The 19,070-nt window shown below is 36.4% G+C and overlaps 1 protein-coding gene across 3 annotated transcripts in view; it reads right to left on the bottom strand.

The window, feature by feature from the left end:
• The window catches only part of kif16ba (kinesin family member 16Ba), a 129,261-nt gene that overhangs the window by 86,314 nt on the left and 23,877 nt on the right, over positions 1-19,070 (bottom strand). For all 3 annotated transcript variants that reach the window (XM_007892286.2, XM_007892287.2, XM_042333186.1), the window contains exons 12-15: positions 18,019-18,078; positions 3,271-3,390; positions 2,729-2,780; positions 1,754-1,891 (exon numbers count right to left, since the gene is read on the bottom strand). In XM_007892286.2, the coding sequence (XP_007890477.1) occupies positions 1,754-1,891; positions 2,729-2,780; positions 3,271-3,390; positions 18,019-18,078 (370 nt within the window). The remainder of the gene's footprint in view (positions 1-1,753; positions 1,892-2,728; positions 2,781-3,270; positions 3,391-18,018; positions 18,079-19,070) is intronic.

Raw genomic sequence — 19,070 nt, 5'->3', positions numbered from 1 at the left:
CGTGGTCATTGAGATACTGACCACAATATAACTGGGTTTCCCTGTATTCCCAAAGGAAAGCATTGGTGAGCCAGGCTTCAGATAAGCAGAGTGGTTAACTAACCTTTTATGATACTCCATCCCATTACCACAGAAGTATATGGAAAGTTCAATAATACTTTAATTAAGGGATACTGGGAAAGAGCTGGAAAGTGGAATTATTAAAAAAAATTCAGTGATTAAGAGGCAAATGCATATCCCTCCAAGGAGAGGGAGTACCCTATTTCATTGGTTCCCAAACAGGGGTCTGCTGTGATTTAATGGGATAAGGTGGCAATTGGAACAAACCGTCACCATCGGCTCAAGCGCTTGATCCTTGTGGACCAATCACAATCCTTGTTCCCTGAGGACCAATCATGCCTCCACCTTCACAGCAACAACTTGTATTTATATAACGTCCTTTGTGTGGGATAGTATCTCAGAGCGCTTAACAGTGGTGGAGCCAGACACCGAGCCGGGAGAAGGTGACTGTAAACATGGTCAAAAAGGAAGGTCTTCTTACAATCACTGTACTTGCTCCATGTGGGCCTGTTGCATCCCTCCGCAGCTTCAATAGCCAAACGTTACTGGCTGAAATCTGACCGATCGGGTCACGTGATGCCAATGGCAGGTGAGGTAAGCCTTACCAATGCAGATCAACAGAGTTTGTGTGTTATCTACATTAACATTGTTAAATCTTACATTTATTTTCTTTAATTCTTTTAAAATGCTCTTTGCAAATTAAAGTAAGGTCCTCAATTTCTATGGATTAACGTGTGGGGATGCTCAGTCAGGGTGCTTAATGTAATGGGGAGGCCCTTGGGCCCAGAAAGTTTTGGAACACAAATTGAAATTTACATGCATATGGGGAACTTTTAAAAGTTTGGTTTAAATCCTCTTTAGATTGGTGATGTTTAAGATCCTCGGCTGACCAAATAAGAAAGACCACACGGGAGAGGTAGCCTTTGACATTCTACAACAACAAATTGCTTTTATAATGTTGGGAGGACATCCCAAGGTGCTGGACAGTGAAGGGTTTGCACCCGAGCTGCGGGTTGGAATCAAGAGGGGGCAGGGCAAGCTGGTTGGGAAGATAATCAAAGGCATGGTCGAAGAGGAAGGCCTTGAGGCGGGCTTTGAAGTAGGATAGGGGAGTGAGCGAGATGGAAGAGCTACGGAATAGAATTCTAGAAGGTAGGAGCAAAAAAGGATGAAGGCCCAACAGCTGATGGTGGACCGGGCAGAGCGGGGGACATGTATCAGGAGTTCCCGCTGAGCGGAGCGAGCAGTGAAAGATCGATAGGTCCCAGAGATAGGGAGAAACAAGACCCTGGAGGGCTTTAAAGTTTTGGCATAGAAAAGGATCTTGAACTTGATCCTCCGGGGGATGGGAGAGCCTGTGAAGCCGGGCGAGGATGATTGGGTCACGGATCTTACTCTACTCCAATATACAATCCTGCATTCAGGAACAAAGTGATTAGGGGAGGTAATTGTAAGATAAAAGAAAGTAAACACTTGGAAAGGAATAAATTAAGATTATTTGATATTCTAAATGAAACATGCTTCTAATTATGGAGTGGAATGCTTTGATTTGGCTTCCTGGCTTTGTATTAACACACAAGAACTTGTTAAGTAAATGGTAGCTTTTGTATTCATAAAAGTTACTTTAAAACCTGGAATCTTTAGTTATCATTACAACTCATTCAATTTTATATATTTACATACGAAGAGGTACCTTGGTTTAGGTGGCTGGCCTCCTTAATTTGAATTCCATTTACAGAACACTGTGCATCATTCAATGGAATTAGCATCACTGTATTGTTTAAGTTTTCAAAGATGCAGTGATCACTTTCTAGGTCAAGACCATGTAGAACTGAAAGACAAACAGTAAATATGAAACGTGAAAAAAAATAAATCTCACTTATTTCTGCCTCTTCTTGTTCTTGGCCTTACTCCAGATTCTTTCTACTTTTGAATACTATAATCTGAATTTTGTTCACAGGCAAATGACAAAAGAGATTTATCTACGTAACGGTGAGCTCTTATCAGACATAAATGCAGAAACAAAGAAATACTGAATAGCTCCTTTACATGGACACATGAATATGTTCTATTTCTGATGGTTGGTAACTTTATCAAACCTCAGTGGTGTGATCATCCAACTACAATGGAGCCCCATTATAAGGCAGTAGATGGGATTAAAAAAAACCCAAGCAGATCAGCACTTCCATATTTATTGCCCATGTGTTCAACTTCCTGGTTCCCATGTTATAAATGCCAGATTTTCAGATCGCCATTTACGTATTGGCAATGTGATGACCCAAAAGTCTTTCAATTTTTTTTAAAAAATGTTTAATTTTTTTTTAAAAAAGCTTGAGAATCTAAAACGAAACTCCAGATAATCAGGTTGTCATCTATGTGACTTCCTGCCCTGCCCACCTGACAGCAATCCAATGACCTGAAAGTCTTTAGACTGGCTGATGTAATGGAAGTGTTCTTGCTGGCTTCCCGCACCCGCAGTAAACGGAGTCTGCAGTCCAGCTCTATAAACAGACTGTTATTATAATCACGGGGCGCTTTATCTAGTGGGTAATGTATGCATATTGCACTGAATGATCAGAGGATCTTTAGTGCCTAAGAGAAAAAAAGATCAAAACAAAAGATACGAAAGCACTGAAATGTCCTGACCAAATAGGATAAATTAACTAACCAATGTCTTGCTCAGTTGTTGCGTCATCTCGACCCACATATGTTTTTCCCTCCTATTAAGTAAAACACACATTTGTAAGATTCAGTAAAACATTACAAACTACTCAACTCAGTTCAGCAAACAGCTTTTGCAAAATACTATTTCATTTTCTTAAAGACAAGAAACACAAATGCTATTTACAACGGACTACCGATTAACTATACATATAGTTGCTTCAGGTTTAAATTCGAGATTCACTTGAGATTAAAATTCAGGCAATAGGAGGTACAGATAACATTCAAAAAGCTGCCACCTAGCACATTTCATGCAAACCTTGTTGAAAAATTCAGAAAGTAAACATGCAATTTAACTCCAGATTTGTGAGGGAGTGGATGAAAATAAGATTAAAAAGTAAAAGGGGAAAAAAAAATCAAACTGGATGAGAGGAGTAGTTTTTCATTGCTTTGCTCACCACAGTAAATGTTTTGCGTTTTAAATGCCTCAAAACGTTCACAGAGAGATCACCCTAAATAGGAGCTGTGGGGTTACAAAAATATCCTTACCTTGAGATGGTATAAAATAATCCCTGTACTAAGCAAGTCATCATCAATGCCAATTAAATGAGGTAATTCAGAGTCCAAAACCACACCAATTCCTTCCTTTCGAAGTGCTAAGGTTTCTTCCTAAAACAGTAAAAATGAAAATCAAGTTAGAGAAACTGAACATTTATTAGCTGTAATGAATCCATTGTTTTTTAAAAAAATCAAATGCGAAGAAAATTATTTTTCAGTACTATTTTAATATAATTCACAGCCAAAGGGGAAAAAAATTGCCATGGCATTCAGGTGTAAACTTCCACCTTCATCTGGTAATGTCTACAATAAAGTGAAAGTACAGAATAAAGCTTCAGACATTAGGGTTTTGGCAGTTTCAACCCAGTTGGTACTGGGCATTGGCTCCTGGCATAAAACTGTTCTCAATCATGGTTGGGAAGAGAGATGAGAATTGCATGCCTGTACATTATGGGATATCTTCTGAGGTTGAGGTAATCTAATAATATTTCCATTTGATAGAGTCTTATCATGTAGTCGAGACATCTCAAAGCATTTTGCAAAATATACTGTAAAGTGGTTTTACTGTGTATTTTGTGGACAAATCCCAGCAGTGAGTTTGCACCCAGCTGTGTCCGACAAACAAATAGTGAATGAACATTTTTTTTATTTGGGGATTGTTGGCCAGGACACCAGGAGAAACACCCTTCTCTTTTCAACAGTGCCATGGGATCTTTAACATTTACCTGAACAGGTAGATGGGACCCTGGTTTAACATTCCATCTGAAGGATGGCATCTCACAGCATTGAAGTGTCATCTTAGACTATGAGATTTCAAGTCCTGACCTGGGACTTGAACTGATAACCTTGTGACTCAGAGGTGAGAGTACTAACACTGAGCCAGGCTGACACTTCAGGAGAAGCTTTACTTGGCGTCAAATGTTGCTAAACAACCCAGGAGAACTGCATGCTAGTCATGGATGTCAAGAATCCAAAACAAATTCACTTTGTAGTTTGTATTAACATCTCTGACCTTGAACACAAAATTCACAAACTAAAGTCTGAAAAGACAGGATTCTATAATTTGATCAAGATCGGATAATGAAGTACAAGTTTAAACTCCTACACAGACATTAAGTATTTTATTTTTTTAAATCAAAACTAATTACTGCAGTACTTTTATACTACTATTATACTGCAGTATAATTGCTTACTGCACTGATTTCATCTTGAACTTTATAAAACAGACCAAAAGGTATTACAATCCTTTCTGATCAATGTCTGGCAACTACAAAAAGTTATTTCTCTTCCTCAGTTTACCAATGTTTTCATTGTATTTATACAGAAAACAATAACTGTTGTTTAATGATAGCAATGAGGGGGAGGTAACGTTCATGTAACATTACAAACAATAATATCAAAGCTCAAGTGACTTAAACCCACTATTCTATGCAAATGACAGCTCAAAGTGTGCCGAGCATGATGTAGCTGCGAGGCCTGGCTCTTCACTCTACCTCCTTCAGTTATTGCTTTTAAAATGCAAAAATAGACTAATTATCTGTCTTTTTGTGCAATCTCCACCACTCTAACGTTTGAATCATTAGCATGAAACAAGATGCCACTGCGTACAAGCCTTAAACACTAACTAGATGCCAAACAATTGTCTGCAGAAGACATCATGCTGAGGTGTGCTCATTAATACCTCGCTCAGCCACATAAACTTCCAAAGAGTTTTATATTATTTAGTGCTTCTGGTATAGAAAATAAATTGAAACCAGAATAATTTGGAATTGAGATTTAAGGTGTTCAGTTTATTTTGGTGTGTGGCTGTACTCGGTATTCATAGCAAAGGTTTAAAAACTTAGGGCAATTAAGTTTTACATAATCATGAGAGAGGAGCTAAAATAAGAAAACAACTTTACAGTCGAGACATTTTCAGCAGATCAATGCAACACATTTTCTTACTTGTAAGAAGAAACCAATTACCACCCTACAAATTGTTAAAAATGGAGTTTAATGTGCAAAGGACTGAAGAAACTTTATGAAAGTTGTATCTTAGAAACTAGTGGCAAATATCATTAATGCAATTCTTTACCAGGCAGTCTGCATGACCATTATAAACATTCAGCCAACTTTGGGAATTTTGGAACAGCTTATGAAGCTCAGTGTCAGTTGCAATACACCTGTGATTTTCTTGTTTATTTAAACTTCAAAATAAACAAGATTAGTCATGTTGAGAATAAAAGTTATAAGTACATGAAAGCAAAGATCCAACATAAGATGCAACTGGCTATAAGCCTCGAGCACTAACTGGATGCCAAAGAAATGTCTTCAGAAGGCATCATATTGAAATGTGATCATTAAGACCTCATTCAGCCACATACAAATTCCAAACAGTCTACCAGTGGAAGGAGCTGATGACCAAAAAAAAAGAGCTAATAAAATATAATTTAACGGATAATGGCTTGAAGATAAGGCAGGTGGCAGGGCTGCTGTGATGGAACTGAAGGAGGGAAAGTAAAGATAGACCCTTTAACTCCAGCCTCACCTCACTTAGAGCTGGGGAAATGATAACCTATAACCAGGATCTAAAAAGGGGAGAAATAATGTCTCCAGAAGCTTTTCAGGTTCTTGGCAGCAGGTAATTAATCTTCTCATATACGGCTATAGTTCACCTATGTAAGCCTTCATTGCTGCTCTCAGTAATCCATTAAGATTTTAAAAAAATCTGAACGTTTTACCAAATCACCACAGCATCCGGGTAGGTTTCAAAGGATCATTAATTTGTTCTCAAATAAAAAAGATGCAAAAAGTAGGTTAACTAAACAGCCCAGGAACTTTTGGGGACCCTATGAAATAAATAACGTTGACTTATTTGATGGCTGGTAACGAGGACACAAGTTACATTGCAAATTGAAGTACCTAACTATGAAAAACTGATAAATAGGTGAAAAAGAAAAGAAATGCTATGTCCCGTCGTCGTCCCCGAGATGGGACTCCTGCTTTGCTTTGTGTGAAGGATGGTAAACTAATTAGGAAAAAAAACAACAAATTGCTTGGAACACACACACCCTAATAGATGTTGTCAGTTAAATCTTACTGTTCCCTGGAAACAAAATTTGATTCTTTGCTCACTTCACAAGGGACTTTGTCGTGGGAAGAATGAATTTCCATTACAAATCTTGCTCCTTAATTTATTGAGTTTTGCATGAAGTATTGAGGTGACAATAAAGAAATGTGAAAAACGTCTTTAAAAGTTTGCACAAGGGTTCCACAAAGTTACTTGATGCTATGCATTCTGATTTTCATAGTGATACTCAACAAATTTAGCAGCCAGACTTATCGAATTTCTCAGAAATTACTGATCTTTACAATGCACCACACAAGGTTGAATGCTGAATTTGGTTGACGTATCAGATTTCTCAGTTTATTGGGCAACACAAAACAAGTTGTGCAGAATTCAGTAATTCAGTGTACTAGACTCAGATAAATTTGGTGCAAATCCATTAAGTCATCAAGATAAAACTGAAAAATATGATGGCTGGTACAATAACGTTGAATTCACTGGAACTTTTCCAACTCTAATATCTGCCCAGAAGCAAAATAAACCTTTACTGAATTTATTAAAAGACCACGTTTTATAAGCAATGGTTCACACAGGGAAAAGCACCATAGCAAGGTTGAAACATTGAGCTCCAGTACTTCTCCTAATCAAACTAATTTATCCCTTTTACTTCACAGTGGTTAGCAAAGGAAATTTGCAAAATTTTGCTTTTTTGCACGTACGGCATCTTGGCAGATTTAAAACAATAAAACAAATAGTTAATGAATACGTGAATAAATCCATATCTCAAAATAAAAAGGTCCTTTCAAGATCTCTGATTTCAGCTTCTTTTTTTTAAGATGACCGTTCCTTCTGCAGTCACAACGAAAAAGGTGCAATATTGGAGGCAGGTGAATCATGGCACATTCATCTACAAGTCAAACAATAATGCTGTTTTGAAGACTGGTCAATTGAAGCTGTACTTCTGGTCAAGGACAAATAGCTCCACTGCATTAAAAATTGATTTACAGATATACAACCTTCTTCATCCACTAAGAGCCAATTAAGATTATTAAATTAATAATCCTACAGATACCGAAATGCAAAACTACAATATTATCACTTAGCCACCAGGCCAACCTTAGCATATGAATTTTTAATGCTGCAGTCATACGCACCTAGCATTCTTTAATGTCTTGCAGCTTTGAAATTAAAATTTGCAATTCACTAATTTTAATACCATTTGTGTCAAAATAAATAAATTGAAAAATACTGAGTGAAACTAAGAGTAAAAATAATTTTTTAGCAAATTATCATAGGATGTGACAAATTTGTTTATTCCTTTAGGGCAAGAAAGCAAATTCAATATTCAAGCAGTTATGACAAACTTCAGAGAAGTGTCATTGTCAGCCTCTAACATTTTGCCATCACTATTCAAAAAAAAACTTCCAAATGCATAATATTCTTGACATTCTGCTGTCGCCTTCCTGATGCAGTTAAATAAATATTTGAACAGAGGGTTGTGAAAATGTGGAATGTATTCTATGCCCCTATTTCGGAGCATTGTAAAAATATGGAAAGGACTGTCCCAGAAGGCTCCAAGGACAAAAATGAACTGGGAAGGAGTTCTAGAGAGTGGGGGCAGAATTAGCTGCTCCATTCACATGCAAAATAAATCAGTCACTACACATTATTAAATCTTATGTGGTAAAGCGCTTTGAGACCATAAGATACTCTATCAAATGCATTTCTCTTTACCTTATCTATAAATAGGAATAGAGGAGAATATTTCTAAGGTTGCTGATGAAGGTGTTGCACAGTGTTAAGACAACAGAATATTGCAAAGAGACAAAAACAGATTAAGTGAGTGGGTAGAACTATGGCAAATGGAGCTTAACTTTGCAAAGTGTGTTGTAGCACATAATAATAGAGAATGGGAATATGGGTTAAATAGGGAAGCAATTGGAGATTTAGATGAGCAAAAGGATTCAGGGGTTCTATTCCATAAATCGTTAAAATCTAATTTGCAGGTGAAGAAAGTAATTAATAAGACTAATGTGCTGGGCTTCATAATAAGAGCTCTGAAATATAAAAGCAAGGTTGTGCTGCTCCAGTTATTTACAGCTTTGGCCAGAACTTGTTTGGAATACATTTTTCTCTTTTGGGTACCCAATCTCAGGAAGGATATATTAGTCTTGGAGGGATCAGGTGACAATTTGTCATTAATACATAGGATGGGGCTTAGTTATGATAAGAAGCTGGGTAAACTTTGGATAATATTCCTTAGAGCTTGAGGAGGTTAACGGGTAATCCGTATAGAGCGTTAGTCGGACCCCACCTGGAGTACAACGTTCAGTTTTGGGCACCACACCACAGGAAAGATATATTGGCCGTGGAGGGGGTGCAGCGCAGGTTCAGCAGAATGTTACCAGGCCAAAAAGGGTTAAGTTACGAGGAAAGGATTGAATTCCCTCGAGTTTAGAAGACTGAGTAGTGATTTGATAGTGGGATTTGATAGGGTAGAGGCAGAAAAGCTATTTCCTATGTTGGGGGAATGCAAAACAAGGGAGCACAGTCTTAAAATTAGAACCAGACCATTTAAGAGTGAAATTATGAAGCATTTTTTTACTCAAAGGGTGGTAGAAATCTGGAACTCTCCCCCCCAAAAGGTCGTGGATGCTGGATCCATCCACACCTTCAAGAAAGAGATTGACAAGATTTTTGGTAGATCAGGGTCATAAGGGATATGGGGAGAAAGCGGGAAATTGGATTTGAAATTCTAGTGAAGATATAGATTAACCATGATCTAATTAAATGGCAGAACAGGCTTGACGGGATGAATGGCCTACTCCTGTTCCTATGTAATCTAACTGTGGTGTTCAAAAAACAAGTAATTCACCTGGACCTTTTAAAGGTATGAGGAAGTAGGTTTGTAATACTTCCATTTGTACTGGGTAGAGATAGTGGTAGAAAAGCTATAGAAAGAGATAGAAAAAGCTATAGAAAGAGGCAGAAAATTAAAGACTCTTGAGATAGAGACAGATTTTTTTTAACCAAATTTACACTTATTTTGTTTCATGAAGCATTCTTTCGATTTTTCCACAGAAAAATATAAGACAAGAATCTGAGTAAAGGCATATAAAATAACAGACAACAAGGTAACTTCACTATAGTGGACCCAGTGGTAAATGCACTGCACTTCCGGTAACCACAGGAAATCTTGATTGTAAGCGAACACATGCTTATAATGGAACATGTTTTAAAAGCAGGTAACAAACTTATAATAAATCTAAAGCACTGAAACAGGCCAACCATTCCCACTGGTCCTTTGTTTATGCTCCACATGAGCCTCTGCCCATCCTAATCCCTCCCCCAGAGTCTTCCCCCTACACCCCCACATACATATGTGTCAAGTTTCCTTTTAAATGAATTGATGCTTTCTACTTCAATCAAAGGCCTCTGGCAGTGAGTTTTGGTATTCTCACCACCTCAGTTTAACTCTTTTAGATGTGCTTACCTAATTTCAGAGAGCATTCTGCACAGCCTGACAAGCTAAGGCTTGGGAACCCCAGAGTGTGCACTGGGGGTACTGCTGGAGTTTAACCAACTAAAAAAAATTTAAAATCAAGGTCAAACTTGATCAGAAATGTGTAGCTTTTTGATATTTATAGAATACATCTGGATAGAATTATCTGAAATTAGTGATATGCTGATGAAGCATAACAACACGATAGTATTTACTTTTCACGGTAAGGATTGAATTCAGATGTGGTTAATGTATCTCACCAGTAGCTACAATAGCACTTTTTGTAAACATTGTACATTAAGAAAATCAGATCACAGCACGACCCGGTGCAGGAAGCACATTATGATCAGCTTGTTTTCTCTTTCATCAGTGCTTTATGCCCTACCACTCTCATTCATCACAGAAAGTAATTAGAGAAACTTTTGAAAGTTAAATCAGAAAATTGGAAAAATCTGTAAATAGCTCATCACCAAAACACAGATGCTGGGAATATAAGACCACACATGCATCAATAATACTGTGAAACTGATGTCAATTTAAAAGTGGATATGGCTTCTGAAACTTTACAGTCAGCACAAAAAAGACAAATTGTTGATATAGTATTATAGAAAAATTGTAGAAAAATTACAGAATGCAAATGTAATAAATGTTTGGGGCAAACCAGGTTTAAATTTATCTTGTGAGTTTTATTCATGATGGTAATTTGCACTGGTAAAATCCATGTGTTTTACACTTGAAATGTTTTTTTAATACAAGGCTTTTAAACATTAGAAAACTACACATCTTGTTTTTAAATTAAGGAAACATCTCCATAATGATGCCCATCTTTGCCACCTCTGAGTCCTGAAAATCCACCTCTGCTTAACCTGTAAGACCATTCTGTCTTTTTTTAAGTAAGCCAGGTGTGTGACACGTGCTTAAGAGTATCCAAACCAGCCTAAGATCCTTATAGGTGTATTAGCAACGCATGGAAATTTTTGTGTGTCTAGAATGGAATGACCACTCTCTCCCAAGAGGGATGTACCCGGCTTACCTAATTCCAGAGAGTAGAGTGCAGATTGTCGAAAGCCAAGGCTTAAGAACTTCAAAGAATGTATTGGATTACTGCTGGAACTTAAACTGCTTGAACTGCATAGCTTGCCGTTGAGAGCACGATTTGGCAGGTTTTCCCCGCTGCTTATTCAGCCAGGATAACCTTACCCATTCTAGATTAACAGTAGCCAGTGGGAGAACCCTCCAAGTCCTCCTAAAAAAACAACCTAGCTGGTTGGCCATCAGCAGCTTTCTGTTGTTTTCTAAAATTTAATCTTTGTACAGAATTATGGAATATTTTTAAATTCAGTCTTAATTCAGAAGCTGACTTTCTATAGGTTATAAAAGGAAACGGCTTCCAAATTTAGATTGGAAGTTTGCACAATTCTGTACAATCTTAATTTTAATACAGTTCAAAAGTAGGTAGAGTTGTTGCCATTGAAATAATTCTATGCATAACAAAAATGATTAAGTTGAATGAAAGGAATACTTTCACACCACCTGCATTAAACAAATACTCAAATAAATCAACTGGATAGTGAGTTTTTGGACAACTTGCATTAGATTAATTTCCATAAATCCTGCACTATTGTTATACTTTCTCAATGCAATCTCAAGAGGATACTAACCCTCAAAATGACTAACTATCTTTCTGCCTTGAAACTTGTATGCAACAATCATATATTCTACCCAGATCTGTAATATCTTTCATACCAGTCTTACTGGTGAACTGAATATGAAAAAAATCAGCTCATACAGAATTGATTTTCTTTCCTTCCATAAAGCCAGATTAATTTCAACTCAAATATTTTGCTTGCTCTCTGTGCCAGTAATCCATTGAATGTGCATCTACTTCAGTAATTAACACACTTCGAAGCACTGTATGAGAGGAGGGGGTGCTCATGAGAAATAAATTGAGGGATGGAGGTGGTAGGTTTTAGTTTGAGTCTGCATAATTGACACCTAAACAAAGGGCTGCATAACCTATGATCTAAATACAATCCAGAGAATAAAGGATCACCACCTGATAAGGAAGTGCATACACAATTCATTAAGGAAGGCTTTGTTCATGAATGATCAAGCTGAACTAGATGCAACTTCAATGAATTCCGATTAGGTTGAATTATGGTACCAAAGGACATTGCTGCATTATTAACTTGGAAACGTTTCACTTATCTTATATGAGCTTCAACAGAGAATTGGACACTATCTCTATTCAGCAGGAAATACATGGATATGGATTTGTGGATATAGTTGGTAGGTATAAAGATTAAGAATTGCCAGATTCAGTTTAAAAAAAACATAATATTCCTGTATTGTTAGGTATGAAGAAACAAATAAGTGGCGCTTTTGGAAACAAACATAGCAACACAAATTGTCTGTTGATCATGTTCTGGCATTTTAATTATATCATGGTAAATTGTTGAATCGTCTATTATAACTGTGAGGGTATCCTGTTTTTGAAACATTTTGATTTCTACAGAACTTGAGTTCTGTTCTACAGAACAGTGCAATTCATGATTGGCTCAATGTATTACCCAATTTTAACCCATGCATTCAGTACATTCGAATTTCTGCATTCAGAATAAATAGAAAACATGTAAAATACCGAGAAACAAGAAATATTCTATAATTCGAATTCTGTAAATAACCCACATTTAGAAAAATTAGAACAAATTAGAAAAATAACATTAAAACAAAGGTTTTCAAATAAAATATGCTCAAAACATTGTCTACGTGCTTGAAGGCACTATTATAAATGCAAGTTGTTGTTTTGCAAAGTTGGGGAGATCATTCTGCAATGAGAGAAAGTTTATTAAACTTCAGTTAGCTGATTTAAGACCCAGGGATGCTGATATTCAAATCTATCAACTGCAAGTAAAAATAATGCAAAATCACCAACTGAGAAGCTTTGCTGAAGAAAACATTCCACCTATGGCAAAAGGTCACTTTTGCTGATCAGGCAAGTAGGAATTGTCAAAGAATGGGGGTAATTCACGAACCTAGAACACATTTGTGTAAATGAGAAAAGTCTTGGTTCTCCTCTCTCCTCTAGCAATTCATTGATTCCTTTTCTTTTTAATGTACGACGTGTTTTCAAGACTCCTGATCTGCATCAATTTACCCCTCCCTCCTAATTCACCCCATCAGCCCGATTGTCAAAGCTATCCGTGATGAAAAATGAATTCTCTCTACAGAGCATAGAGTTGGTATTCTCAAAATGGATACACTATATTTATTTATCTGTTCCAAACGCTCCCAGTTAGGGGACCTAACCATTATAGTGGAATTGGTTCATAAGTTCTACGTTCTTTGGAGTGGCCGGTATCCAGAATATTAGGTTCTATTAGATCAGCACTCACGAAGAGTAGGGCTCCCAAACAAACTTCAGTTTCTAATTACTCAATCGCAATCACAAATTTGATTTGCATTTCAGACACAGATTTATGGTTGAAACAGATTGGAACTCCTTCTTCATAGCAAGCTTAACAGGATCCATTCATATTCTGCACATTCAATTAAACCCAGGAGGAATTTGCCATCACTTTCATATTTGGCAGGTTCATTCTACTTTGTCCCCTTTATGGGATAGCCTTAAACTCTCAACTCTCTGCAGAGAGAGAAGGGGCTTTCATTCCTCATTTACTTGAAGAGACATTGTAAACATATTATCAACATTTCTATTGAAGCCAGAGACAACTCACAGCTTCCTTTCCATTCTGTTGGTTTCCACTCTAATGCATTACTCTGGGGTCTCCAGGGCTCCAACTGACCTAAAACTTTGGAATTAGCTAAACAGAGTGCAACACTCCAAGGAGTGAGCACAAACTCTATCCCAGACTGAGATTTCCATGGGTGGCGGCATACGTACGTGGAAATCTCAGTCTAGCTTGGATATTCTTGGATATGGTGATGGATTTCTGCCCCCCACCCTCCCAACCCCCAAAAGTAGGGCATTTCATTTTAAACATCCAAGAACATCATATTATGAGTATTTACTGCATACAGATTTTAGGACAAATCCTGGCATATGTATTTTTGATGGATTTCTAAATCTACAATTTTAGTGAGTGGTTATTATTAAATTTTGAATCATTTTTATTAAATATAAATGACTCCATATGCTAATGCTATGAAACATGTAGGAAATTCAGACATCCAATAATATGTTTCTAATAAATGTTGCTCCCAACAACAGCTATTCTCTCAACTTCCTAGGCACTGGTGAATGATTCCACACACACACACACACAAGCTACCGGGGTAATACTAATAAAACACATACACAATCTTAAATTTTCAAATCCCATGAACCATAGATTGCCTAGGTATGCTATAGTCTATTTAATGCACCTGCTGATTTGCATTTGTGGTACATTTTCAGTTGAATCATGTACATTTTAATCAAGACAAAAATTAAGTATATGTGGATTATACCCAACTCAATGAATGATGTGGAAAGCAAGAAAATATAGAAGAATTCTGCCCAACGCACTCAGTGTCCTTAGGGACACAATTATCCACACAACTATCACAATGCAATTTCCTGCAGCTTTCCTCAGTTCTCTAAATAGCTCAGTTTTCTGCTTCTTCACCGTAGGCTGCCAATTTTTACTTTCTTGCCTTTATTACCAATTTCTACCATATTACTTTAGCCCACTACCATTCTGCTTTATGTGCACATTTTTGATAGCTATCATCCCTTACTGATAATGCTCCTCCTCCACACAGTTTAACAGGTTTCTCTTTGCAAAGAATCTTATATCCTCTAAAGATCTATTTTTGCTTGCATCAGATGTCTGACATACCAATACTTTTATCAGCCAATGCACCTTTAACTCCTACAATTTATTCATAATACTCTTTGTATTAATATAAAAATATTGAAGTTTTTCAATCATTCTATTTCCATTGAACCGTTTATATTCAGGTTGTTTTATTTATTTACAGCAACACAATTCCACACTGCCATGAAATCGTCAATAATTACAGGCTCATCTGTTTTCTAAAGTATTAATCCTACCTGAACCAAATTAAAATGTTTTCATGCTCCACACTTCCCACCTTTAATTAGTTCCAAACTATCCTTCCAATAAAAGTTAAAGTGAGTGCCTCAAATTTGCATGTCAGATAAACAGGGTCTTGGAATGTCCTCTTGACACGAAAGGCGCTATACAAATGTGATATTCTATTGTATATTCACTCAACTGCAATGTGCTCGATACTGTGAAACAATGGTGGCAAAATAAGCTCCGAACACGTTTAACCATTAATAGAATTTATTTAGAAGAATCCGAGAACAAGAAAGAGACTTGAAAGAAGAAAAATCTGGATCCAATGGTAACAGGTGTCAGCCTGACTTGGTTGGTAGCATTCTCACCTGTGAGTCTGGTCACTGGTTAAAATATGTACGCGCTATTAAAGATTCTCACTCATCTCACCATATGCATACGTTAATTCTCTCACTAATTCTTTCCATTTCATAATAGTTGTCATCAACTTTGCACTCTTTGCTTACAAAGTTGTGGAGCACAAGTTTTAATTTTCTCTTAATTCTGATATATATTCCGGATGGAATGCTATACAGTATCTTTTTTTAAAAAATTGTCAAACATTAATTTACACAAAATAACCCAGAATGTACTGATCTTACAATGGTGCTCACAATTGGAGTTATTGTGGCAATGACCATAATGATTTAGAATTTTTTCAATTTTCCAGTTAAAATTATTCCCAATTTTCAACTGCAGGCAGAAACGAGAAGCGTTGATGTCTCTTGGATTCTACTCTCTCGTACCATGCAATCGTCTTCCAGCATATTATCATCAAAAAAAGTCATACAGTTGCTGTTGTGCTGAGCGCATCAGTCTGCTGCAGAATAGTTTGGGGTGGGAACGCCATTTCAGACAAAAATAAATCCATTCTACTTTTTCATTTTCAAAACAGGCCAATTTGACATTTTAGATTATAATAAATCAATGGTAACTGGAAACTGTTTTGTTATTGAAGTTTTTAAACTGCCGTTGAAATGAGAAACAGCACATTTGCATTAATTTACTCCACACCATAGCACCACGTTACAACAGACTGGTTCAAGGGATTAGATAGAAAAATTAGGTTTTAGATTTTAAATGAAAACACATGAAGTTATTTTAGACAGCTGGAGAGTATATTGTTCCATATCATCTACTCATGCTTGGCATATTGCCGAACTCTGGGCACATAAAAAATTAAATCATTTATATTTTACACCTGGTGTTAACCAGAATAGCAAAAAATTCAGTCAATTACTTTGACAAAAATTCCACAAAAAATCATGCAAATCACTGTATGAAAACCAGCTACAAGATATTGAGAATATGCTAAATGACCTTCATAAATTCAAATATAACCTTTATTTTTGCATAGCAAAAACAACTTGGATTTATATAGCGCCTTCCACACCGGACGGCGTCTCAGAGCGCTTCACAGTAACAGATCCCGGGACTGGACACATATACACATCCCGGCACATACTAAGTTCTCGAACAGGTACCCAAAATAAGAGATTGATTGGTACAAAAATGTTGCCCATGAACTTACATACATATACAGTAAACACACTGCATGTAGACTATTGATATTCTATAGTCCAGAACCTCACATTACAAACCTATTTTATTTTTCAGGAATTCATATAATATTCACGAAATTTGGTACTGTAATGCCTTGGTTTACTTAAAATACTTCCTAATTATAATAGGATTGTTTTCATAAATGGCAGTGTATTACTACATCACCACCATCTATTTCATATTATTGTAATTGGTTGCCCTATTAACATTTTAAAATTTCTATTTAGCCAAATGTGAATATCAAGCTTTCATTGAACACTGAGACATATGGTTCTAACAATAAGATCTCTAAGCAACTTGCCCTGTGTGCACTGGTCTATTGAAGAAATTGTTTCATTTGCAGTGAAACATCTTTTTTCCTGTGTGTTTGGCATATCGGAGGAAACTAACTTGGATAGACATCTCACAAAATTAACATTTGTATTTCCTAACAGACAATAACCTTTTTAAGGTTAAGAAATGTGGTTTATAAAGAGGAAAAGGCATGTTTGAAGCAACAATAATTTAGATGTATTCAAATTAGCTCTTAAGCGTTTCGTAAACTGCAGCTTTGAAACAGCTAGATTGCCTAAAATAAAAACAGGTTGATTTTAATCACTGCTCTTTAAGGGATCAGAGTATGCAAAACACTGACAAGAGGTGACAACAAATACTTTGTGTAGCACTGAATTTAAATGCTATTGAAACATCTCACAAGCCATTATAACAAGGAACAACGTTTCTTTAAACACAATGTAAATACAATGTAAAATCATTCAGTTGCTCTACTTCCTTCACAGAGGGCTACTGTTGAAAAATATTCCAAACAAATGTCTGTTACCAAAGGATTGACTAAAAGCTGTACTGATTGAATAGGGTCATTCCACACCTCAAAAAAATTATAAATTAATATTGCAATAAGCTGCATCTCTTCACTTGTACTTAAAATAAATATAAAAAACTGTTAATATATATATACGATAATAAAATATCAAAATCAAATCAAAATCTATGAAAGGAATAACTGATTTAGATAGGATTCTAAAACAAATTAGCCTTGCCTGGACACCTTGAAAAAAAATGATGACTAAAACATTCATGTAAACTCTCCAAGGACACTGTTGCTACTGCTTCAGTCTCTGGACACACATCAAACAAAATCAGCTCAGTCTATCATGCCATCTGCCAAGCAGCTTCAATCTCTACATTCCACTGTGCATTACCTGCAATTCATTTTGCACTGCAGATGTGCATTATCATCTTGAACACAGTTAGAAGACACCATGCAGGATTGCTTGCTCACTATGATAAAGCTTGGGAAATGTAAAAGGTACTGTAACCGTACACCCGAAGTCAGTGTAGTCCGAGTGCAAAAATGACTAATCTGTAAAACTCATTGCAGGCTACGCTTGCCGCTCGCAAATTTCAGCTCTGCACCACAGCATAATTATTCAAAAAAATAGAACATTTTGGTTCAGTGAACATTGGAGCATTCACAGTGAAAATCAGCATCAGTCCATTTAACTGCATTTAAGACTGCAGTCCATTTAAGACAGCAGACTTACCTTAAGGATATTCTGTGTTTCATTCCATTTGTTAGTCCATTCTTTGGTCAGTTCTTCTACCTGTTATCAAAGAAACAACTCTCAATCACCCAAAAATACAATTTCACTGTATTTGTATTTATTAGATGCAAATCAGTCAATGAGAAAAATCAGTTAATGAGAAATATGATTGATCTGAATCTTCTCAAGAGAAAATTACAATCAAACATTCAGTAATACAGTAATATTTTGACATGTACAAAGTAGTTTGGTAGTACAAAGTAGTAACCGAATCTTCAAACATGAACGTGCTGAATTGGTGTTAAATACAGAAGATCAGACATGGGACAAGGGATAAAGGTTCATTGCATCCCAGATATACAATGTTATCTTTAAAATAACTCCCACCCCCAGAGCAGTAGCAAGTTAACAGTTTGAGCAAAATCTAAAACACCAAGGGTTATATCAATACAAACCATTTTTTTTAAAAAAAAACTTTTTTCCCAAGTGCTTACTATTAAAAAAAACGCATAAATCCTGATGTGAAATATTACTGGACTGAATTTGAAACTGTGTATAACAAGTCTAATGTAAATATAAATTGGTTACCACCGAAATTCTGATTCCCTAAATCACAGTCTTCCAAAAAAAGTTACTCCCCCCCCCCCCCCACAATAACAAATGCCAAACATTTTAATTTGCACCTGCATTGCAACAAACCCATCTTATATCAAAACATACTGACGATTCTAAATCCTCAGCCCAATACTCAGTGCACAACAATTCACAATGGTCCAGTTTGATCCCTTTAAGTGGAAGCTGCCTACAAAGAGATATGAACTAGTATGCCAGTGAAATTAGCCAAGACGTTCTAATCTCATCTTTCTACAATATTTTAGCTTTGTTATTATAGCTGGGTATTAGAAAGCATACTGTAGTGAAAAATTGATGCAACTGGCCCCATTCATCTTTCCTTCATTTCTTTTGGACTTGAGTCACATATTAAGACCATCAGTTATTGGTACAAATTGATTTACATCCATAATTGCAGCAATAACTTCCACATAAAATTC

This window comes from Callorhinchus milii, unplaced genomic scaffold (genome assembly GCF_018977255.1).
Source record: "Callorhinchus milii isolate IMCB2004 unplaced genomic scaffold, IMCB_Cmil_1.0 Scaffold3, whole genome shotgun sequence".
NCBI classification, from domain to species: domain Eukaryota; kingdom Metazoa; phylum Chordata; class Chondrichthyes; order Chimaeriformes; family Callorhinchidae; genus Callorhinchus; species Callorhinchus milii.
The sequence above is the reverse complement of the archived record's forward strand: the minus strand, read 5'-3'. Positions and strand labels throughout refer to the sequence as shown.